We start from the raw sequence: 25,722 nt of genomic DNA, 5'->3' as shown, positions 1-25,722 counted from the left end.
AAATAGTTCAAAATTGATTTTTTTCTATTTTTTTAAAAATGTTCGTAATATTAAATTTTTTTTTTGAAAATTTCAAAAAATATTTGGAATGAAAATGGGTATTCATGTTATCCAAATTTGTTTGCGTTGTTAATAAATGTTTGGAATTTCAAAAATACTTGAAAGTTTCTCACTACGTCAAAGAAATGTTTGAAAATTTCAAACAATGTTGGAAATTCAAAACTTGTTTGCTTTTTTACTTTCTAAATCGTATGAATGAGTGACGAGAGCTTAGTTCTGAGTGGGCTCCTTTTAATTTCTAGGCCGGGTAAGCAATCGTAGCGCTTGGGCCACAGTTGCTGGGCGCGGCGCACCCAGATCATCCTACAAAATCCAACACCCAATGGAACGACCGGCCGCAGCCGTTCCACGTCCCCAGCACCACCGGGGGCCTCCGCTCGCCGTCGCACCTCGCCTGTATCTCATGCGCCCCCCTCCTGCTCCGCCGTCTGGTGAACTGAAAAACCAGACTCGTACCAAAGACATCCGGGAGCAAACTCCACTGGATTCTGATTGAGCAGACCCACATGGAGATGAGCCTGCTGAGAAGCCGGACCCTCGCTCCACTCCCATTGACGCCCCGGCCGGTCTCCGCCCAGCGCCGCCGCCGCCGGCGGCTTCCCTCCGTAACATTCTTCCCGCCGCAGCCTCCTCCGCCAAGCGTGCGTGCCGCCCTCCCTTCGCCTCTCCTTGCTCCCCTTCTCCCCCGCTGCGTAAACTCTTCGCTTCTTATCTGCAGCGAGGGGACAGGGCGTGCAGCAGCGCAATGCGGCAGCGGCAGGAGTGGGTGGGGGACTGGGTCCGGAGCAACGACACGCTCGTCCGCGCCCTCCCCATCCTCGTCGGCGGCGCGTCACTCCTCGCCGTCCTCCTCAACCGCGCCGTTTCCGGCATCGCCGCCGTCTCCGACGCCTCCAGGTCTCCCTGCACTAGCAAATTGCTTTCTCTTCTTTGTGCTTGCAGTTCCGTTCTGTCCTCGGTCTTTGTAGATCCCCAAGACTGCTCATCTGGTCTTTCTTTGTTCTCCAAACAGTTCGCAGTCGAGGGCCGACATACTCACCTTGGCGCTCTCTGTAACTGACATCCTTGCCGGCCTTGTTTGGCTGTCAATCCGCCCGAAAACCATTTCTCCGGTGAGAATTATGTATCTTCTAGTATGATCTGTCTCATAGTGGGATTCCTAGACTTAATTAGTATACTGATTTCTCCATGTTAAATTATGCCAGGTCGTTCCTCGAGGTGTCGATTGTAAGCCAGTGGATGCGGATGTATCAAGTTCTGCTCTTCGTGAACTACTTTGGTAACTAAATTCTACTCACGCGCAGTTTATGGTTTGATTTTACTTTGATTAAAAAAATCCATCTTCATTTTACACAAGAAACAAACTAGATTTTCTGCTGTGAAGCTGACTTCATAGAACCTGAACCAAACAATCTGCGTATCCACATTTTCATGTTGAGTACTTATTTTGTGTGAAGGAATTTGTGTTGTGAAGTTAGGTAAAACTTATTTTCTTATAAATAGGACATGGGATTCCCTGACGGCTGCAACTTGTTGCAAATCCTTGGTTGTTGTGTATGGAGGTAATTGCAAACTTCAAATTGGGGTTGCTGCTGCCTCTCCAGAAGATGGTAATGCTGTTAATGTGGATGCACAGAAGTTCATGCAAGGTTCCCTTTACAAGAGTGCCATGGAATCGAAGAAGCGTGAGTGCCGCTTGTTATTTAGAAGCTTCTATGTCTGTTTTTAGAAATTTCATCGTGGTCTTCTTGCAGAATCTTATCTAGCAAATCTTGCTTTATATCCTGGAAGGACTGAGTTGCCATTTCTGCCAGCTAACACGCAGGTGCTAATTCATTTCATTTTCGATAAATTATTCGATGTCAGGATGCATTCAGACGATTTAACTTGGTTACATCTCACAGTATCATTTGAGCAGTAGATGACCTGAAGCGTCATGTTTACAGATGCTTGTATTCAAAATGCAAATCATTTGTTAATCTAAAAATACGAATGCACGGCATTTAACAACTTTTCTGGTCTACAGGCTCTAATATTGCAGCCAATTGGTGACAAAGGAATTGCAGTTATTGGTGGTGACACTATAAGGGGCTTCACCAATCTTGATCAGGTATACTGTCGTTCAACATGAGCTTTATAGTATGTTTTGTGTTGAATACTTGAATTAATAATTTCTCCTAAAAGATGTAGCTCCAGTCTATAACTTACAAGCTAAAGAACACCACACATTGAACACTAGACTTGCCAGACAATTGCTCATCATCCAATGATCTTCCTTGCAGGCATGGATTGGTATGATTGCAGACAAATTGGATGCTACATTGTCAAAGTCTTAAGCTCACATTATGTTCATTTCTCTCTTAATTGGCCATACACCCAGACCATATTTATTGGATCCCAGAAGTCATCGAGGTACATGTGGGAGCTGAAACCGGAGTTTACAAAAGAACATCTCCCACACCCTAACATTACAGGCTCCGGTATTTGGGGAAATTTGGTTGACCAAAATTATGGGATTATATATATGCCCAACCGCTAACAACGTGCATGATCCGTCCTTTCAAAGTTTCTGAAATCAACCACAAATTAGGAGGCAGCTGCCCTGCTTTTCAGTCTGTCAGTTAATGCTTTACCCTGATTTTAGAAAACGCAAAGCAAGGTGCGTTTACTATATGTGTGGTGCCTAATTTGTTGATACTGTTACCATGGTGGAGCCATCTGATTCAAATATCATTTGAAATTCTTGCTATACTACTTTGAAGCAGTGTCAGTAATGTATATCAACTATCATAAGAGTGAAGTTATGATTGTGGCCTGTGATTTAGAGGAGTGGCATTTGGGCAGTTAACATGCTTAACTGCAAATTGAGGAGCTTTCCTTTTACTTGCCTTGGAATGCTTATCCATGACCAAAAATTGACCAATGAACAACTTATTAATGGGATTGTGCAAGAGGTCACTAATAGAAGGAAATTGATGACATTTCTTTTTTGACAGCAAATTTACACGCCAAGTTGGAACCTGCAGTACAGCGGCGCTTTACTCTGAACAGAAAACACCACAAAACGCATTTTCATGATACCCGTGAGTCGAGCACTGACGCATATTCTATGACCCCCACATTTTTTTTTGAAAAGGAGGAAAACCCGCGGCCTCTGCATCAACCGATGCATGCAGCCACAAGCAAAACTATGACCCCCACATGGAATACGTAACCTCGAACGCATCACATCGATCTCTTCCTCCAACCCCGGTGAGCCTCTCCGTTCGGCCTCCAATGGCGGCTTCCTCCCCCGGCCCCTAAAACTAACCGGGAAACCATACTAGGTAATCCTCGTCGGCGCGGTCTCCTCCGGCTCTGAAAAGGAAAGGGCGTGCTGCTTATCTAGGCGCTGCTTACTTACATTGCTCGGAGTAGCCACTTGATGGGAATAAGGGTAGCTTGGGTTCATGTTGCAAGGATTATCTCCTCCTGCTGCTTGTGGAAACTGTGATTCCTGTTTTTTTTTCGCGATAAATTGCTTGTGCTCTCAAATATACACATTAATATGTTACTGGTTATGTCAAATGCTTATTAGGGTCAATTTTTGCTGCTGCGGTCCTCTTTTACTGGCTTGGTCGATTGAGGATGCGATTTTTCAAATCTTTGGAATTCGTGGGAAGCCATGTAAATGCATCTTCAACGCGGACCCTCAAACTGTCCATCTAGACCGCGCGATTTTGATGTGTTTTATCATCCAACGCGAGCCTTTATCGATTCGTGATCGATTCAGATGTCCTTTTCCCCACAAACGGGGGTGACGCCTTGCGGGAGTCTGGACCATTAGTACGCACGAGTCTGACAACCCTGGCCCACCAAAAATCCTCTCCCGTGATCGCGTTCATTTCCCCCAGATCGTCAGCGTCCATTCATGTCGGCCCGGAGCAGACACTAGTGAAGGAAATATGCCCTAGAGGCAATAATATAGTTGTTATTTATATTTCCTTATATCATGATAAATGTTTATTATTCATGCTAGAATTGTATTAACTGGAAACTTAGTACATGTGCGAATACATTGGCAAACAGAGTGTCCCTAGTATGCCTCTACTAGACTAGCTCGTTAATCAAAGATGGTTAAGTTTCCTAGCCATAGACATGTGTTGTCATTTGATGAACGAGATCACATCATTAGAGAATGATGTGATGGACAAGACCCATCTGTTAGCTTAGCACTATGATCGTTTAGTTTATTGCTATTGCTTTCTTCACGACTTATACATGTTTCTATGACTATGAGATTATGCAACTCCCGAATACCGGAGGAACACTTAGTGTGCTATCAAACGTCACAACGTAACTGGGTGATTATAAAGATGCTCTACAGGTGTCTCCGATGGTGTTTGTTGAGTTGGCATAGATCGAGATTAGGATTTGTCACTCCGATTGTCGGAGAGGTATCTCTGGGCCCTCTCGGTAAGGCACATCACTATAAGCCTTGTAAGCAATGTGACTAATGCGTTAGTTGCGGGATGATGCATTACGGAACGAGTAAAGAGACTTGCCAGTAACAAGATTGAACTAGGTATGATGATATCGACGATCGAATCTTGGGCAAGTAACATACCGATGACAAAGAGAACGACGTATGTTGTTGTGCGGTTTGACCGATAAAGATCTTCGTAGAATATGTAGGAACCAATATGAGCATCCAGGTTCCGCTATTGGTTATTGACCGGAGATGTGTCTCGGTCATGTCTACCACTACAAAAAAAGACACATCCGTGACATTTTGGGCCGAACGGAATTTTTTCTGTCATGCTTATGACACTTCTATGACTATAATTGTGACAAAAACCGGTATCATCATAGATGTGGTGGGCTCCTACTTCTATGACAAAAAATCATGACAGAAAATGGGCTTTTCGTCCTGGGCGGGCCGGAGACACAGCTGCATGACATTCTTTGGGCCGTCCATGACGGAAAAAACTATGGTAGAAGCGAGGGCGAGGAAAATATCGGGCGAGTTCCCGGTTACGGTGGGTGGTCGGGGCCGAGCGATGCGCGTTTCTCTCATACGCACGCGCGTGTGTGCGAGGCGTTGGGCTCTAACTAAACCTGAGCGAGGCGTTGGGCTCTAACTGAACCTGAGCGATTGCACTGCAGGCTACGCGTTACTGAACCCGAGCGATCGATCGATCCCTTGCTGTTAACTGAACCCGAGTGATTCCTTCGCTACTGCTGCTAACTGAAGCCGATCGATGCTGCCTTTGGATGAACAGTGAGCGTTGTTGGGGGGGGGGTTGGATGAACAGTTCCCGATGGGGGGTTGGATGAACAGGAACCCGTGGTAGTAGAGGCCGCTGCCGCTGGATGAACAGTACCCCGATCGATCGAGCTGGTAGATGAACAGGACCCCGTGGAGGCTGGATGAACAGTAGCCGGTGGAGGGCTGGTTGAACAGTAGCCGGTGGAGGGCCGGATGAACAGTAGCCCGTGGAGGGGTGGTTGAATAGGACCCCGTGGAGAGGGCTGGTTGAACAGTAGCCGGTGGAGGAGCGCGCGGTGGAGGCTGAATGAACAGGAGCCCGTGGATGAACAGTCGCATGTGGAGGCAGGAGGAGGTCGACGGTGGATGAACAGTAGCACGTGGAGGCTGGAGGAGGTCGACGGTGGAGATGAACAGTATCCCGTGGAGTCCCGTTTTGCGGTACGCCACACCCCTCCCGATGAACAGGATCCCTGTTTCGACCGTAGCACTCCAACACAAGTCCGTTTCCTCCGTTTTGCGGTACGCCACACCCCTCCCGATCAACAGGACCCGTTTCGACCGTAGGAGGTCCGTTTCCTCCGTTTTGCGGTATGCCAGACCCATCCCGATAAACAGGATCCCGTTTCGACCTTGGCCGGTCGAACACAAGGTCGTTTCCTCCGTTCTGCGGTACGCCGGCCTCGTTTCCATCGCCTGTTCCGTCCAAGCCGGTTGGCTCTCGATGAACAGCACGCGTTCCGTTGCCTCCCCATGAACACGACGTCGACGCAGTTTCTCCGTTCTGACCCAGCCATGTACACGAGCCCTTGCCGTACGTATGCGCGAGTAGGCGTTCGAGACCCCGCCCGTATGTACGTACGTGGCCGTATTTTCTTTCTTGCACCCTGGCCGCCGTACGTACGTGTACATGCTACGTGCGCGCCTCTACTACGACACGTGCGCGCCTCTACATCGACCAGTATGTACGTACACGTTCGCGACCAGAATGACAACGCTACGTATGCTTCGACCAGGTGGGTCCCGACTGTCAGGCACTTCCTTGCGTGCGAAGATATAGCTGGTGGGTCCCAACAGTCAGGGGAAACATTTTTTTCGTGAAATACGGTGGCCCATCTGGTGGGTCCCTGCTGTCAGGTGGAGGAATAATTATTTTGCGCGTAATAAGGAGGCACTTCTTTGCTGCGGCCGTGGACCCAGCTGCCAGCCTCTCCACGTACAGTACTTTTTTGATGGAAGTCGTTCGTTGACCACATTGACCACGCCGCGCCGAGAGCACCAAGGCGGTGGACGACGGAGAGGCCTAGGAAGGGAATGACGCGGAGCCGGGGAAGACGCGGCAGTGGATGCCCACGCAGAGAGGAGTATGAGGGTTCACTAGTTCGACTATGGTGTGAGGCTGCCGTCGCCGCAGGGCCTGGCAAGCGGTGGGAGTAGTAGGGGGCTGTGAGACCTCCGCGGCAGCACAACCGGCCACGGGAGGCAGGAGCAGGCGGCACAACCGACGCCGCTTTGGGCGGCTGGAGCAAGAAGACCAGAGGTTGTAGAAGCACGACGGCCGTTGGATGGACATCGTACGGTCACTGCAGCTAGAATGGTTTATATTAAGTAAGTTGGCAAAGCCTTTGGTACGCGTCAACTTACTAGGCCCACAGGTCAGCCTCCGAAACGGTGCGCCCCAGATGTCAGGGGGAGGAATCATTTTTTGGGCGGGTGAAGCTAGAATATCCGAGATTGAAGAAGAAGCACGACATCCGTTGGATAGACATCCAACGGCCACTGTTGCTAGAACCGTGTGTTGACTATAAGTTGATAAAGCCTTGCATACGCGTCAACTTATTTTTTTTTGAGGGGACGTGTCAACTTAGTAGACCCACAAGTGTGGCAGAGAACTTATAGCCCATTTGAGATTTGTAAGAATGTACAACCCATTTTTGAATTCTAATGGAATTTAGTACAACCCATTTACAGTTTGTTAAAAGTACGACCCATTTTCGAGCAAGAACAACGATTAATAATCTCAACCAACCGTTCAAAACAGAATTCAATAAAATTTCCCACATTTTGATGGGATCCGAAATATTTTTATCCCTAAATTTCTAGTCAGATTATATACAATTTCAATATAAATTTCTCTTACGTAAAAATCCAACGAAACATTGCGCGCGCAATAATTAATGAAATTAAAATTTTCAAAATCCAAAAATAATATTTTATAAACTAATTACGTGTTTGGTGCATTTTTTTATAGCTACAGCCGAGTTTTTATAATTACATCCCATTTATTATTTCTTAAAGCCCATTTTTTGTTAAGCCTAATGCATCCCTCCTAGGAAAGATTTGCAGCCCAGCGGGGCGGAGAATAACAAGTTGACTGATACGTCCATTTTGCATCATGCTTTTATATCGATATTTATTGCATTATGGGCTGTTATTACACATTATGTCACAATACTTATGCCTATTCTCTCTTATTTTACAAGGTTTACATAAGGAGGGAGAATGCCGGCAGCTGGAATTCTGGGCTGGAAAAGGAGCAAATATTGGAGACCTATTCTGCACAACTCCAAAAGTCCTGAAACTCCAGGAAAGTTATTTTTTGGAAATAATAAAAAATACTGGAAGAAGAATCCACGTCAGGGGGGCCTCCACCTGGCCATGAGGGTGGGGGACGCACCCTACCCCCTTGGGCGCGCCCCCTGCCTCGTGGGCCCCCTGTTGGCCCTCCGGTGCCCATCTTCTGCTATATGAAGTCTTTCGTCCGAAGAAAAATCATAAGCAAGCTTTCGGGACGAGACTCCGCCGCCACGAGGCGGAACCTTGGCGGAACCAATCTAGGGCTCCGGCAGAGCTGTTCTGCCGGGGACACTTCCCTCCGAGAGGGGGAAATCATCGCCATCGTCATCACCAACGCTCCTCTCATCGGGAGAGGGCAATCTCCATCAACATCTTCACCAGCACCATCTCCTCTCAAACCCTAGTTCATCTCTTGTATCCAATTCTTATCTCATAGTCTGGGATTGGTACCTGTAGGTTGCTAGTAGTGTTGATTACTCCTTGTTGTTGATGCTAGTTGGTTTATTTGGTGGAAGATCATATGTTCAGATCCTATATGCATATTAATACTCCTCTGATTATGAACATGAATATGCTTTGTGAGTAGTTACGTTTGTTCTTGAGGACATGGGAGAAGTCTTGCTATTAGTAGTCATGTGAATTTGGTATTCGCTCGATATTTTGATGAGATGTATGTTGTCTCTCCTCTAGTGGTGTTATGTGAACGTCGACTACATAACACTTCACCATTATTTGGGCCTAGAGGAAGGCATTGGGAAGTAATAAGTAGATGATGGGTTGCTAGAGTGACAGAAGCTTAAACCCTAGTTTATGCGTTGCTTCGTAAGGGGCTGATTTGGATCCATATGTTTCATGCTATGGTTAGGTTTACCTTAATACTTTTGTCGTAGTTGCGGATGCTTGCAATAGAGGTTAACCATAAGTGGGATGCTTGTCCAAGTAAGGACAGCACCCAAGCACCGGTCCACCCACATATCAAATTATCAAAGTACCGAACGTGAATCATATGAACGTGATGAAAACTAGCTTGACGATAATTCCCATGTGTCCTCAGGAGCGCTTTTCTCTATATAAGAGTTTGTCCAGGCTTGTCCTTTGCTACAAAAAGGATTGGGCCACCTTGCTGCACTTTATTTACTTTTATTACTTGTTGCTCGTTACCAATTATCCTATCACAAAACCATCTGTTACCTATAATTTCAGTGCTTGCAGAGAATACCTTCCTGAAAACCGCTTATCATTTCCTTCTGCTCCTCGTTGGGTTCGACACTCTTACTTATCGAAAGGACTACGATAGATCCCCTATACTTGTGGGTCATCAAGACTCTTTTCTGGCGCCGTTGCCGGGGAGTGAAGCGCCTTTGGTAGGTGGAATTTGGTAAAGAAAAATTTATATAGTGTGCTGAAATTTACTGTCACTTGTTATTATGGAAAGTAATCCTCTGAGGGGCTTGTTCGGGGTATCTTCACACGACCAGTAGAACAGAGAGTTGCTCCTCAACCTACTGAACCTACTGAAAATGAAAATGTCCACTTTGAAATTCCTTCGGGTATGCTAGAAAAACTGCTAGCTAATCCTTTTGCTGGAGACAGAAGAAAGCATCCTGATGAGCACCTAATCTATGTGGATGAAGTTTGTGGATTATTTAAGCTTGCAGGTGTGCCCCGTGATGTTATTAAGAAGAAGGTCTTCCCTTTATCTTTGAAGGGAGATGCATTGACATGGTATATGCTATGTGATGATACGGGATCATGGAACTACAAACGATTGAAATTGGAATTTCATCAGAAATTTTATCCTATGCATCTTGTTCATCGTGATCGCAATTATATATATAATTTTTGGCCTCGCGAAGGATAAAGCATCACTCAAGCTTGGGGGAGGCTTAAATCAATGTTATATTCATGCCCCAATCATGAGCTCCCAAGAGAAATAATTATTCAAAAATTTTATGCTCGACTTTCTGATAACAATCGCACCATGCTCGATACTTCTTGTGCTAGCTCTTTTATGATGAAGACTATTGAATTCAAATGGGATTTATTGGATAGAATTAAACGCAACTCTGAAGATTGGGATCTCCACGAAGGTAAGGAGTCAGGTATGACACCTAAGTTTGATTGTGTTAAATCTTTTATGGATACCGATGTTTTCCGTAAATTTAGCACTAAATATGGACTTGACTCTGAGATAGTAGATTCTTTCTGTGAATCTTTTGCTGCTCATATTGATCTCCATAAGGAGAAGTGGTTTAAATATCATCCTCCCATAGAAGTAAAACTAGCTGCACCTATTAAAGTTGAAGAAAAGACTATCACTTATAATGATCCTATTGTTCCTACTTCTTATGTTGAGAAACCACCTTTCCCTGTTAGGATAAAGGATCATGCTAAAGCTTCAATTGTGGTCCGTAAAAGCAATATTAGAACTTATACACCTCCTGAGCAAATTAAAGTTGAACCTAATATTGCTATTGTTAAAGATCTCTTGTCTGATAATATCGATGGGCATGTTATTCATTTCTGTGATGAAACTGCTAGAATTGCTAAACCTTGTGCTAAAGATAAACATAGACCTGTGGTAGGCATGCCTGTTATTTCTTTTAAAATAGGAGATCATTGTTATCATGTCTTATGCGATATGGGTGCCAGTGCTAGTGCTATACCTCATGACTTATACAAAGAAATTATGCATGAAATTGCACCTGCTGAGATAGAAGGTATTGATGTTACCATCAAACTTGCTAATAGAGATACAATATCACCCATTGGAATTGTTAGAGATGTTGAAGTCTTGTGTGGGAAAACTAAATATCCTGTTGATTTTCTTGTTCTTGGTTCCCCACAAGATAGCTTTTGTCCCATTATATTTGGTAGACCCTTCTTGAACACTGTTAATGCTAGGATAGACTGCGAAAAGGATATCGTTACTATTGGTTTGGGTGATATGTCTCATGAGTTTAATTTCTCTAAATTTCGTAGACAACACCGTGAAGAGGAATTGCCTAGTAAGGATGAAATAATTTGTCTTGCTTCTATTGCTGTACCTCCTAGTGATCCTTTAGAACAATATTTGCTAGACCATGAAAATGATATGTTTATGAGTGAAAGAAGGGAAATAGATGAAGTATTCTTTAAACAAGAACCTATCCTGAAACACAATTTGCCTGTTGAAATCCTAGGGGATCCTCCTCCACCCAAGGGTGATCCCGTGTTTGAGCTTAAACCGTTACCTGATACTCTTAAATATGCTTATCTTGATGAGAAAAAGATATATCCTGTTATTATTAGTTCTAACAGAGCATGAAGAAGAGAGATTATTGAAAACTCTGAAGAAGCACAGCGCTGCTATTGGATATACTCTTGATGATCTTAAGGGCATTAGTCCCACTCTATGTCAACACAAAATAAATTTGGAGAAAGATGCCAAACCAGTTCGTGATCATCAACGACGGCTGAATCCTAAGATGAAAGAAGTGGTAAGAAAGGAAATACTAAATCTCCTTGAGGCAGGTATAATTTATCCCGTTGCTGATAGTCAGTGGGTAAGTCCTGTCCATTGTGTTCCTAAGAAGGGAGGTATTACTGTCGTTCCTGATGATAAAGATGAATTGACCCCGCAAAGAATTATTACAGGTTACAGGATGGTAATTGATTTCCACAAATTAAATAAAGCTACTAAAAAGGATCATTACCCCTTACCTTTTATCGATCAAATGCTAGAAGATTATCCAAACATACACATTTTTGCTTTCTAGATGGTTATTCTGGTTTCTCTCAAATACCTATGTCAGCCGATGATCAATCGAAGACCACTTTTACTTGCCCTTTCGGTACTTTTGCTTATAGACGTATGCCTTTTGGTTTACGTAATGCACCTGCTACCTTTCAAAGATGCATGATGGCTATATTCTCTGACTTTTGTGAAAAGATTTGTGAGGTTTTCATGGACGATTTCTCCGTTTATGGATCCTCTTTTGATGATTGCTTGAGCAACCTTGATCGAGTTTTGCCGAGATGTGAAGAAACTAACATTGTCTTGAATTGGGAAAAGTGCCACTTTATGGTTAATGAAGGTATTGTCTTGGGGCATAAAGTTTCTGAAAGAGGTATTGAAGTTGATAAAGCCAAGGTTGATGCTATTGAAAAGATGCCATGTCCCAAGGACATCAAACGTATAAGAAGTTTCCTTGGTCACGCCGGTTTTTATAGGAGGTTCATTAAGGACTTCTCAAAAATTTCTCGGCCTCTGACTAATTTATTACAAAAAGATATACCATTTGTCTTTGATGATGATTGTGTAGAAGCGTTTGAAATACTTAAGAAAGCATTGATCTCTGCACCTATTGTTCAGCCACCTGATTGGAATTTACCCTTTGAAATTATGTGTGATGCTAGTAATTATGCTGTAGGTGCTGTTCTAGGGCAAAGAGTTGATAAGAAATTAAACGTTATCCAATATGCTAGTAAAACTCTAGACAATGCTCAGAGAAATTATGCTACTACTGAAAAAGAATTCTTAGCAGTTGTATTTGCGTGTGATAAGCTCAGACCTTATATTGTTGATTCTAAAGTAACTATTCACACGGATCATGCTGCTATTAAATATCTTATGGAAAAGAAAGATGCTAAACCTAGACTTATTAGATGGGTTCTCTTGCTTCAAGAATTTGATTTGCATATTATTGATAGAAAAGGAGCTGCGAACCCCGTTGCAGACAACTTGTCTAGGTTAGAAAATGTTCTTGATGACCCACTACCTATTGATGATAGCTTTCCTGATGAGCAATTAAATGTCATAAATACTTCTCGTACTGCTCCATGGCATGCTGATTATGCTAATTATATTGTTGCTAAATTCATACCACCTAGTTTCACATACCAGCAAAATAAAAGGTTTTTCTATGATTTGAGACATTACTTCTGGAATGACCCACATCTTTATAAAGAAGGAATAGATGGTGTAATTAGACGTTGTGTACCTGAGCATGAACAGGAACAGATCCTACGCAAGTGTCACTCCGAGGCTTATGGAGGACACCACGCTGGAGATAGAACTGCACATAAGGTATTGCAATCCGGTTTTTATTGGCCTACTCTCTTCAAGGATGCCCGTAAGTTTGTCTTGTCTTGTGATGAATGTCAAAGAATTGGTAATATTAGTAGACGTCAAGAAATGCCTATGAATTATTCACTTGTTATTGAACCATTTGATGTTTGGGGTTTTGACTATATGGGACCTTTTCCTACCTCTAATGGATATACACATATTTTAGTTGCGATTGATTACGTTACTAAGTGGGTAGAAGCTATTCCAACTAGTAGTGCTGATCATAACACCTCTATTAAAATGCTTAAAGAAGTTATGTTTCCGAGGTTTGGAGTCCCTAGATATTTAATGACTAATGGTGGTTCACACTTTATTCATGGTGCTTTTCGTAAAATGCTTGCTAAGTATGATGTTAATCATAGAATTGCATCTCCTTATCACCCGCAGTCTAGTGGTCAGGTAGAATTGAGCAATAGAGAACTCAAATTAATTTTGCAAAAGACTGTTAATAGATGTAGAAAGAATTGGTCCAAGAAACTCGATGATGCATTATGGGCCTACAGAACTGCATATAAAAATCCTATGGGTATGTCTCCGTATAAAATGGTTTATGGAAAAGCATGTCACTTACCTCTCGAACTAGAACATAAGGCTTATTGGGCTATTAAAGAGCTCAATTATGATTTCAAACTTGCCGGTGAGAAGAGGTTATTTGACATTAGCTCACTTGATGAATGGAGAACCCAAGCTTATGAAAATGCCAAATTGTTTAAAGAAAAAGTTAAAAGATGGCATGACAAAAGAATACAAAAGCGTGAGTTTAATGTAGGTGATTATGTATTGCTATACAACTCTCGTTTATGATTTTTTGCAGGAAAACTTCTCTCTAAATGGGAAGGTCCTTACGTTATCGAGGAGGTCTATCGTTCCGGTGCCATAAAAATCAACAACTTCGAAGGCACAAATCCGAAGGTGGTGAACGGTCAAAGAATCAAACATTATATCTCAGGTAACCCTATAAATGTTGAAACCAATGTTATTGAAACCGTAACCCCGGAGGAATACATAAGGGACACTTTTCGCAACGTTTCAGACTCCGAAAAGGAATAGGTATGTGGTACGGTAAGTAAACCGACTCCAAAACAGTTTTTATGGCAATATTTCTCCATTTTGGAATATTTAGAAAAATAGAAAAATAAGAAGCAGTCCGGGAAGGACACGAGGCCTCCACGAGGGTGGAGGGCGCGCCCTACCCTACTGGGCGCCCCCTACCTCGTGGGCACCTTGTGTGCTCTCCGGACTCCGTTTTCTTGCACGATACGTATTTTGGTCGGTAAAAATTCATTATATAATCTCCTGAAGGTTTTGACTCCTGTATCACGCAAATATCCTCTGTTCTTGTTACGAGCTGTTTTTCTGACAGATCTAGATCATCATGACGTCTCCGAGTGCCCCCAAGGACAAGTTCTTCGAGAAGGTCATCAATCCCTACCTCGCGGAGGTGCTGCAACACCCTCAAACCATTGAGATGCATGAGGGGGTGCTGCACATCCGCGATGTCGAGGGACCACGGAGGACCGGAAGCGTGGAGACAAGGCTTGAAGCAATGGTGAGCAACAAGTTTTCAAGTGCCAGGAGATGGTGGAGCGTGGACTTGACTCCAATCACATAATGATCACGGAGTTCACCAACAACCACAAGCTGGATGCCAAGGACATTGGGGAGGCCATCTTCAAGCTCCACGAGAAAATCGAGCACCTCCAAGCCCAAATCTATGACCTGCAAAACCAAAACTGTGAGTATGAATATAGACTCGATTATCCTTCTATGATGGTGAGCCTATGCCTTGGAAGATGGATGACAAGCCTACATCATCAACAATCCCTTCACCAGCAAAGGAGACATAATCACATGGGTATGGGCACTCCCCTTGGCAACTGCCAAGCTTGGGGGAGATGCCCCGGTATCGTATCACCGTTTGTTCTAGTAGAATAAAAGTTTTGGTATCACACTCCTATCTTTACCGTTTTTCTTAGTTCGATCGTATTTAGTAGTATCTTGATCTAGTAGAATAAAAGTTTTGGTATGATCTAGTTTTGAGTTTTGCTTTATGATCTCTCTTTGTAATCAAGTCCGTGAGCTATATATATAATAAAGATTAGTGTTGAGTCAAGGGCTTGATTATCTTGCTATGATCTTGAGTGAATAAAAGAAAAGAGAAAAGAATAAAAAGGAATAAAAATATCATATTGATCTTATTGAGAGTAATGACTTCACATAGAAAGAGTATGATGATTAAAAATTGTTGAGAGTTGACAAACATAGCTTTGGTCATCGTTGCAATTAATAGGAAGTAATAAAGAAAGAGAGGTTTCACATATAAATATACTATCTTGGACATCTTTTATGATTGGGAGCACTCATTAAAATATGACATGCTAAAGAGTTGACGTTGGACAGGGAAGACAACGTAATGGGTTATGTTTTCTTATATCTGAGATAAAGTATATTGTCATGGATCATCCAACATGTTGAGCTTGCCTTTCCCCCTCATGCTAGCCAAATTCTTTGCACCAAGTAGAGATACTACTTGTGCTTCCAAAAACCCTTAAACCAGTTTTGCCATGAGAGTCCACCATACCTACCTATGGATTGAGTAAGATCCTTCAAGTAAGTTGTCATCGGTGCAAGCAATAAAAATTTCTCTCTAAATATGTGTGATTGATTGGTGTGGAGGAAATAAGCTTTATACGATCTTGTGATGTGGAAGAAATAAAAGCGACGGACTGCATAATAAAGGTTGATATCACAAGTGGCAATATAAAGTGACGTTCTTTCGCATTAAGATTTTGTGCATCCAACCCTGAAAGCGCATGGCAACCTCTGCTTCCCTCTGCGAAGGGCCTATCTTTTACTATTATCTTCTACCTTATGCAAGAGTCATGGTGATCTTCACCTTTCCTTTTTACATTTTATCCTTTGGCAAGCACAGGATGTTGGAAAGATCCTGATATATATATCTAATTGGATGTGGGTTAGCATGAATTATTATTGTTGACATTACTCTTGAGGTAAAAGGTTGGGAGGTGAAACTATAAGCCCCTATCTTTCTCTCTGTCCGATTAAAACTCAGTAACCACAAGTATTGCGCGAGTGTTAGCAATTATGAAAGACTAAATGATAGTTGAGTATGTGGCCTTGCTAGAAAGCTCTGACATAGACTCTTTCTGATGTTATGATAAATTGCAATTGCCTCAGTGACTGAGATTATAGTTTGTTAGTTCTCAATAAAGTTTCTGATTTATACTTTGCATTGTGAATAGATTATTACTTGAGCATAAGAAATCATATGACAATATCTATATATGTTGCTTTTATGAGAATAATCATGATGCCCTCATGTCCGTATTTTATTTTATCGACACCTCTACCTCTAAACATGTGGACATATTTATCATTATCGGCTTTTGCTTGAGGACAAGTGAGGTCTAAGCTTGGGGGAGTTGATACGTCCATTTTGCATCATGCTTTTATATCGATATTTATTATGGGCTGTTACTACACATTATGTCACAATACTTATGCCTATTCTCTCTTATTTTACAAGGTTTACATAAGGAGGGAGAATGCCGGCAGCTGGAATTCTGGGCTGGAAAAGGAGCAAATATTGGAGACCTATTCTGCACAACTCCAAAAGTCCTGAAACTCCACGAAAGTTATTTTTGGAAATAATAAAAAATGCAGGAAGAAGAATCCACGTCAGGGGGCCTCCACCTGGCCACGAGGGTGGGGGGCGCGCCCCCTACCTCGTGGGCCCCCTGTTGGCCCTCCGGTGCCCATCTTCTGCTATATGAAGTCTTTCGTCTGAAGAAAAACATAAGCAAGCTTTCGGGACGAGACTCCGCTGCCACAAGGCGGAACCTTGGCGGAACCAATCTAGGGCTACGGCAGAGCTGTTCTGCCGGGGACACTTCCCTCCGAGAGGGGGAAATCATCGTCATCGTCATCACCAACGCTCCTCTCATCGGGAGAGGGCAGTCTCCATCAACATCTTCACCAGCACCATCTCCTCTCAAACCCTAGTTCATCTCTTGTATCCAATTCTTGTCTCATAGTCTGGGATTGGTACCTGTAGGTTGCTAGTAGTGTTGATTACTCCTTGTAGTTGATGCTAGTTGGTTTATTTGGTGGAAGATCATATGTTCAGATCCTATATGCATATTAATACTCCTCTGATTATGAACATGAATATGCTTTGTGAGTAGTTACGTTTGTTCCTGAGGACATGGGAGAAGTCTTGCTATTAGTAGTCATGTGAATTTGGTATTCGTTCGATATTTTGATGAGATGTATGTTGTCTCTCCTCTAGTGGTGTTATGTGAACGTCGACTACATAACACTTCACCATTATTTGGGCCTAGAGGAAGGCATTGGGAAGTAATAAGTAGATGATGGGTTGCTAGAGTGACAGAAGCTTAAACCCTAGTTTATGCGTTGCTTCGTAAGGGGCTGATTTGGATCCATATGTTTCATGCTATGGTTAGGTTTACCTTAATACTTTTGTTGTAGTTGCGGATGCTTGCAATAGAGGTTAATCATAAGTGGGATGCTTGTCCAAGTAAGGACAACACCCAAGCACCGGTCCACCCACATATCAAATTATCAAAGTACCGAACGCGAATCATATGAACGTGATGAAAACTACCTTGACAATAATTCCCATGTGTCCTCGGGAGCACTTTTCTCTATATAAGAGTTTGTCCAGGCTTGTCCTTTGCTACAAAAAGGATTGGGCCACCTTGCTGCACTTTATTTACTTTTGTTACTTGTTGCTCGTTACCAATTATCCTATCACAAAACCATCTGTTACCTATAATTTCAGTGCTTGCAGAGAATACCTTGCTGAAAACCGCTTATCATTTCCTTCTGCTCCTCGTTGGGTTCGACACTCTTACTTATCGAAAGGACTACGATAGATCCCCTATACTTGTGGGTCATCATTGACCTTGCCTGGGTATTCCTCAAAAAAAAAGTATAGCTGGGCTAGCCATTTTCAGCTTGAAAATTTTTAATATCTGGGCTGGACATCTGGCCTGGGCTAGACGGGCCACAACCCACCCAGTTAATACCCTGCTCTCCTCTGAACAACAACGAAAACATCGCTCTTGTCTAAAAAAACAAAAACATCGCTCAAGAAAAACTCTACACTGCTCACACCTCAAAAACACAAATACTGCTCGAGCTGCTTGGTCCCAGCTATCGGCCGCTCCTTGCGCAATTCTCTCGTTTATTGACTACATAGGTTGACAATGGTGTGGGACCGTGATGTCAGGAAACCAGGGGGAAGCAAAAAAAATTACAGTTGTATACTCCCTCCGTTCCTAAATATAGGGTGTATAGTTTTTGGCACGGAAATTAAAGAACGCACATGGAGGGAGAATTTCACAAGTTTTGGGCAAGATTTCACCTGACTAATTGACATGAGAAAATAGAGGAGGTTGCTTGATATAAGGAAATGCAATCAAATCCCTAAAAAAATTATCCAAACGAGTGGTGCAACACGATACACCTTATATTTTGGTTTTTTTCTCAAAAAACTATACACCTTATATCAAGGAACGGAGGGAGTATATAATAAGGAGGCACTTGCGTACGTGCGGCTATGGCCCTGGTGGGTCCCCACTATCATCCTCTCCAAGTAAAGTCATCTCCTCATTCCTCATGTCTGTTGACCATGTTGATAACGCGAGACGGCGGCACCACGGCGAGCGCGCAACAACTCGCGGGCCCTACGGATGGTCTGATATAGTGCCCGTTGCTCATTCGGGAAGCCAAGATCATAGGGCCACATGTCCGCGACGGCATTGTCGTTCGCTTGTTCACTGGTGCTCGTTGACGCGACGGAGGTTGCAGCACAGGTCCTCCTGTGCTGGTAGCTCTTCCACCATTAGAGCATCGAAATGCGGCCGCACCTGCTCTATGGTGAACACATCATGAACCGGCTTGGACAGTGCCGCCGACTCCTGGTTGGAAGCTACGTCCATCGTCTGATTGTCGTTGCTCAGCTCGGCGAGCTTGCTGGCGAGCCAGCATGTCCGGCTGCTGGACCGACCCGCTGCCAAGCACGAGTCTGACTGCCCTGGCCCACCCAGACCGCCTCCCATGCCCACGTGCGCTTTCCGCCCGAAACGGTCAGCGCCACCCGCCCCGCTTCCTGGTGCAGGTGATTGCTCCGCCTTCAAACAACACAAGTGCCGTCCGTCCGTCCGTCCGTCTGCCGCCCACATTAATGATACGCGGTTGCCGGGGCGGCTACTCCGGCGCCACACGTCCGTCCCTCCGCCGCCCACCATTGCTATATAAACTGCTGCGCTGGCCATAGCCGCAGTCATCCGCCTCCGTTCCCTTTCTCCTGTCCACACCACTACTGCCCACCATGGTTTCCTCGCGCTCCAGCGCTTTTCGGGACGGGCGGACGACGGACCACAAGGAGATGGCAGCCATTGCTGCTGACTGCCTGGCCAGCAGGTAGCCGGAGGACGATGACGTCCCAATGGAGAACATGGTAGTCGACGATCTGGTGCCAACCCCCTCCTCCGCGCCATCCTCGCCCGTGCATTGCACCATGACCATCGGCGAGGCCCGTGCCCAATACATGGACACGGTGGCAGAAGCGTGAGGAGCAGTTCCGGGAGGCGCAGGACGACGCCGTCTACAACCACCATCTCCTCCAGGAGCACCTGCAGGCGGAGGAGCAAATCGCCACAGAGCGGGCGGAGCAGGAGGCGCTGCTCGACTCATAGCGCTCTGCCCGCGAGAGCCGCCTCGAGTGCTGGCGGTACCGCATGCGGGTGGCGGAGGCTGCGGCCGCCTACAAAGAGGGTGATGAAGCGGGCGACGCGCTGTTTGGCGAGACTGAGGACGAGGCAGAGGACAATGCCGGCTCTGACGAGTCCCCGCTCCGCTAGCATCGACGATGCCCTGCTCCGCCGAGGCCCCGCTGTCGGTGTCAAAACCGGCGGATCTCGGGTAGGGGGTCCCGAACTGTGCGTCTAAGGTCGATGGTAACAGGAGAAGGGGGACACGATGTTTACCCAGGTTCGGGCCCTTTTGATGGAGGTAATACCCTACTTCCTGTTTGATTGATCTTGATGGATATGAGGATTACAAGAGTTGATCTACCGCGAGATCCTAATGGCTAAACCCTAGATGTCTAGCCTGTATGATTGTGATTCCCTCTACGGACTAAACCCTCCGGTTTTTATAGACAACGGAGGGGCCTAGGGTTGTACAGAGTCGGTTTACAGAGGAAGGAATCTTAATATCCGAACGCCGAGCTTGCCACCCACGCAAAGGAGAGTCCCATCTGGACACGGGAGGAAGTCTTCTATCTCGTATCTTCATGGCCCATCAGTCCGGCCCACGTCACACAGGCCGGACGCCCGAGGACCCCTTAATCCAGGACTCCCTCAGTAGCCCCCGAACCAGGCTTCAATGACGGTGTATCCGGCGCGCTGATAGTCTTCGGCATTGCAAGGCGGGTTCTTCCTCCGAATACTTCAAAGTGTTTGATCCGAAGAGTTATACTCGGCTTTCCATTTAATGTCGTACCCATTGGCTTCTGCGCCTCCATTGCTTCGGCTTCCACGTGTCAAGCGAACACGAAAGGTCAGAGTATTTTTGCACATAACACCCTGGCCATGTAAGAAAGGCGTATATTTAAGTAGATTGGATCTCAGATGCCATCTCACACCAGGCGGAAAATCCTTAGAGCTTGCTAGGAGAAACCATTCTAGCCTGGCTAGCGTTCCTAGTTCTTCCTCCCACCCCCATGTTTCCGAAAAAGGCGATTGGGAGAAATGTTCAGTATCCCATGACCAGCTGATTAAACTTCAAACGCAGGGATTCCTTCCCCCCGCGGATCTAGCCCCCGTCCGGGCAGGAGTAACCTCCTTTACAGGCGAAGCCCTGGCGGAAAATTTCCCCAATCCAACCAGGGGGGAGCGAGTGTGCTTCATATCCTTCTTAATAAGAGGCGTCGGGTTTCCAATCCACCCTTTCCTTCGAGGTCTCCTGGAGTACTACGTTCTCCAACTGCACAACCTCACTCCGGCCTCCATCTTGCATATCGCGGGTTTGTCGCTCTTTGCGAGCTATTCCTGGGCTGTGAGGCCCACTTTGATTTGTGGAGGAAACTTTTCTGCCTCGTCGCTCGTACCCAAAAGGGATCCGTGTTTGAGGTGGGCGGTGCCGAGATATGGCGCATAGCTGGGACCGGATACTTATCCGGCACGCCGAAGAAGGCATCCGAAGAGTGGCCCTCAGAGTGGTTTTATATTGAAGATGTCGCTCTCCCCGACCCAGTCCGAATGGGCCTTCCCGAATTTTCTAGCGCTCCGTTGAGGAAATGCCACAGCTGGCGTCCTCGAAGCCTCGAGGAGGAAGACATCGCAGAAGTCCGACAATTAATGGGCAAGATAAGGACACTTGCCCAGTCCGGATTATCAATAATCAAGGTAATGGCAACTTCCATAGCGCGAGGTGTTCAGCCGCTCCAATTCAGGGGCTCCCTATGTGGCACTACAATGGGGAAGATGATGCCTCATGCTGCAGACGAAAGGGTCCGGATTCCCTCACCGCCCTGGCCACAATATTGGCCGATCTGTATAAAGGGGAGAAAGAGGAGTTCACTCGTCTTACGCGCCGACAGGGATTTTCCATGTACAATCCTCCTAGCTGGGTGAGTTTTAATCCCACCACTTTATTCAATCCTCTCCCCGAGTCATGTTTAACCGACATTAACCCGCCCGTCAAATAGGAATGGTGGAGGGTCACCGCGGGGATCCATAGCCCCGCTCCACAGCCGGAGGACCATAACCGGGACCTCGATCCCGGATTCGATGAAGATCCAGACATATTCGTAGAGCTCAAGGAGGGAGTCTTCTACCAGGCGAGCTATGATGGCACAGAAGTGGCCATCACGGCCGATTATCCCGGCATCCTCCCTGCCTCACATGTAAGTAGCCTGGAGACATTTCCTCCGAAGGAGCTTCCTCATTATGCCTCACCCGCCGCACTATCTTGTGCTCCAAAGGGGAGGCGTTCGACGTGTCATATTGCACCAGAGGCGTCTCAGAAGAGAGCGGCGCCTGCGCCGGGCGGGTCTTCAAAGAGAAAGGCAAATGAAAACACGACCGAACCTTCCTCAAAGAGGTATGGCTTTAAATATGCCTTATGGCAGGCATGTCAAACCATGACATTGTCCGCTGTGTTTTATCAGGAAGAGCGTTCGCCGGATCGTGTCCGAGGAGCCCGTCGGTCGCGCCCCCACTAATCAGGTTCCAGACCCTGCTTCTAGGGCAGGGACAGACACGGGAGTAACGCCGGATTGTCCTCCTTCAGAGGATTCGGATAATGTATCCGTCACAAATTCTGAAGTAGAGAGTGCCATGAATCATCGGCGCCGGAGGGCCGCTCTTCGCGACCCCGGATTTTCTAAAGAGGCGTTCGACGCCTTCAGCTCGGCTGATGCGTACATCCAAGCTGCTCGGGATGGGCTTACTAGGGCCACTGACCAGTATTTGAAAGATATGCGGGTAAGTACGCATTGTACAGATCTGGTAATCATGTACCAGTAGCCCTTGAGACTTGAAACAGTTGAAACAACTGATTTAAGGATCATTGTATAATCAGGTACTCACAGAGAAGAACAACATGCTGTCTCATGAGCTGGAAAAGTGCCGGACTCAGCTAGCTGTTGTTATCGCCGAACTGGAGAAGTCCACGGAGGCACCGCCTGGTAATGTTCCCCTCCATCCAGGAAAAGTATAATCATGTACCAGTAATGTTAACACTGTTGCGTTTCCTATGACAGGATCAGTAGATCAACTGAAAGAGGAACTGAAAGTCGCGCAGGTGGGTAAACAACAGGCCAAAAGGCAACTGGCCGCATGCGACGTGTGTTGACACGGGTCAGGGATGATAAGAACAAGTTGATGGATTCCAACACCCTGCTGGGCGAAGAGCTAAAAGATGTACGAGCCCAGCTAGCGGACGCTGTAAAGGAAAATAGGAGGCTACGAGGCGGCATATTCAGTATGCCTTTGAACTTACCTCCGTGTAATTCAGCAAAGAAATGAGCTGATAGATTTATGTCTGCAGGTATGCTGACTGGCCATCCCGAAGAGGAAATGTCCGGATCTCGAGGCGATCTGCTGCGAGAGCTGTCCCAAGTGCACGAGCGAGCTCGGCAAGAAATGCGGAGTGTTGCCAAGGCTTTGTGGCCATCCGCCTCCCCCTAGGAAGTATGGAGGAGCTTGTGAAGTTATTCCAAGGATCGGCGGCGCTTTCGATTATGGAAGATATCGGCCTGCTGAGAAGGTGCGCGAGAGGCCTGGGCCATGGTGAAAACACGGTACACCAAGCTTGATCCGAATCATATGGCCCGGGTCGGACCCCGGGGGTCAGATGGACAAGAAATTCCAGTGAGTTTGGTATATGACCAAGTAAAGATAGCCGCCAAGTTTTCCCAACAGGATTGTAAGCTAGACAGCCTGTTAGATGGAATAGAGGAAGAAGTTTTTGAGTCCAAGTGACTATGTACTTCAGCTGACAAATTTGTCCCTAGCCGGATTGTAAAACGATTGTCATGGCAGACCTTTTCGCTTCGACCTCTGGACCCGAAGGTGCGGAGTGTTTCCGAATACCGGAGCGGCAATATAGACCGAGGTATGCGTGAAAACCAGGCGTAGGGGTCATAGTTGCTTGAACAGACAAGTTGTATCGGGCTAGCTATGTTATATTACTTGTTGATTGTAAGAAACATCTTCCATGGAGAATAGTTCCGTTAAGGGTTCCTTTCCCTGGGTGAACATGCGTTAGTATGCATGCCCGAACTGTGATTGAAAAATCGCAGTATACGTAACATCTGGGGGTTCATAGTGTAATGAGGGTAAAACGTCTTTAGTCCGCCGACCGAATATTCCCTTAAGAACGCCAGCTTTCGGCTTCACCCAGTCTGAGGTACAAGTCCGGATGACCCAGCTGTAACAATCACAGAGGTGCTCCCTTTATGCCCTAGCCGAACAAACGGGAACGTAGGGATAAGCATAGGAGCCAGGCAACCCAGCTTGGCAAAAACTTAAGTCATAGCGGAGCATATAATGGCGAAGAAAAGGTGCATATGAGGAAAGGACACATATGTGGTGAGCTTGATGCTCGGAAAATAATGCTAAGCTTCTGTAAAAGAAGCCCCCATGTATTATGAGCGTATACATTTAAGGATGTGTACGTCATAGGTGTGCGGTTTGGCCGCACAAGAGCTATAGAGCTAGAGAAAAAGTTAAAGAGAAAAAATGGAAACAAAGGGAGAAGAAGACGAACAAAGAGTATGACTCTAGGCGTAGAATCTCCGGAGTCTGGTGATAACCCACAAGTATAGGGGATTGCAACAGTTTTCGAGGGTTGAGTATTCAACCCAAATTTATTGATTCGACACAAGGGGAGCCAAAGAATATTCTCAAGTATTAGCAGTTGAGTTGTCAATTCAACCACACCCGGAAAACTTAATATCTGCAGCAAAGTATTTAGTAGCAAAGTAGTATGGAAGTAACGGTAACGGTGGCAAAAGTAACAATAGCAATTTTGTAGTAATTGTAACAGTGGCAACGGTAAAGTAACTAAGCAAAGATCAATATGTGAAAAGCTCATAGGCATCGGATCAGTGATGGATAATTATGTCGGATGCGATTCCTCATGCAACAGTTATAACATAGGGTGACACAGAACTAGCTTCAGTTCATCAATATAATGTAGGCATGTATTCTAAATATAGTCATACGTGCTTATGGAAAAGAACTTGCATGACATCTTTTGTCCTACCCTCCCGTGGCAGCGGGGTCCTATTGGAAACTAAGGGATATTAAGGCCTCCTTTTAATAGAGTACCGGACCAAAGCATTAACACTCAGTGAATACATGAACTCCTCAAACTATGGTCATCACCGGGAGTGGTCCCGATTATTGTCACTTCGGGGTTACCGGATCATAACACATAGTAGGTGACTATTGACTTGCAAGATAGGATCAAGAACTCACATATATTCATGAAAACATAATAGGTTCAGATATGAAATCATGGCACTCGGGCCCTAGTGACAAGCATTAAGCATAGCAAAGTCATAGCAACATCAATCTCAGAACATAATGGATACTAGGGATCAAACCCTAACAAAACTAACTCGATTACATGATAAATCTCATCCAACCCATCACCGTCCAGCAAGCCTACGATGGAATTACTCACGCACGACGGTGAGAATCATGAAATTGGTGATGGAGGAAGGTTGATGATGACGATGGCGACGGATTCCCCTCTCCGGAGCCCCGAACGAACTCCAGATCAGCCCTCCCGAGAGACATTAGGGCTTGGCGGCAGCTCTGTATCGTAAAACGCGATGAATCCTTCTATCTGAACTTTTTCTCCCCGAACGTGAATATATAGAGTTGGAGTTGAGGTCGGTGGAGCCTCAGGGGGCCCACGAGGCAGGGGGCGCGCCCCAGGGGGGTGGGCGCGCCCCCCACCCTCATGGATAGGGTGTGGGCCCCCTGGTGTTTATTCTTTCGCCAGTATTTTTTATTAATTCAAAAAATATTCTCCATGAAGTTTCAGGTCATTCCGAGAACTTTTATTTCTGCACAAAAATAACACCATGGCAATTCTGCTGAAAAAATTGTCAGTCCGGGTTAGTTCCATTCAAATCATGCAAGTTAGAGTCCAAAACAAGGGC

General features: G+C 45.5%; 1 protein-coding gene across 1 annotated transcript; it reads left to right on the top strand.

Annotated features, from left to right (window-relative positions):
* Positions 1-393: 393 nt before the first annotated feature.
* LOC109783435 (protein COFACTOR ASSEMBLY OF COMPLEX C SUBUNIT B CCB4, chloroplastic) lies at positions 394-2,884 on the top strand. Its single transcript, XM_020342043.4, has 8 exons — positions 394-701; positions 779-957; positions 1,073-1,172; positions 1,266-1,339; positions 1,564-1,745; positions 1,815-1,885; positions 2,087-2,170; positions 2,343-2,884. Exons 1-8 carry the CDS (start codon positions 567-569, stop codon positions 2,394-2,396), a joined length of 879 nt encoding a protein of 292 aa, XP_020197632.1. The 5' UTR covers positions 394-566; the 3' UTR covers positions 2,397-2,884.
* The last annotated feature ends 22,838 nt before the right edge of the window (positions 2,885-25,722 follow it).

This window comes from Aegilops tauschii, chromosome 2, assembly GCF_002575655.3.
Source record: "Aegilops tauschii subsp. strangulata cultivar AL8/78 chromosome 2, Aet v6.0, whole genome shotgun sequence".
NCBI lineage: Eukaryota > Viridiplantae > Streptophyta > Magnoliopsida > Poales > Poaceae > Aegilops > Aegilops tauschii.
This window is presented reverse-complemented; position numbering and strand designations above follow the sequence as displayed.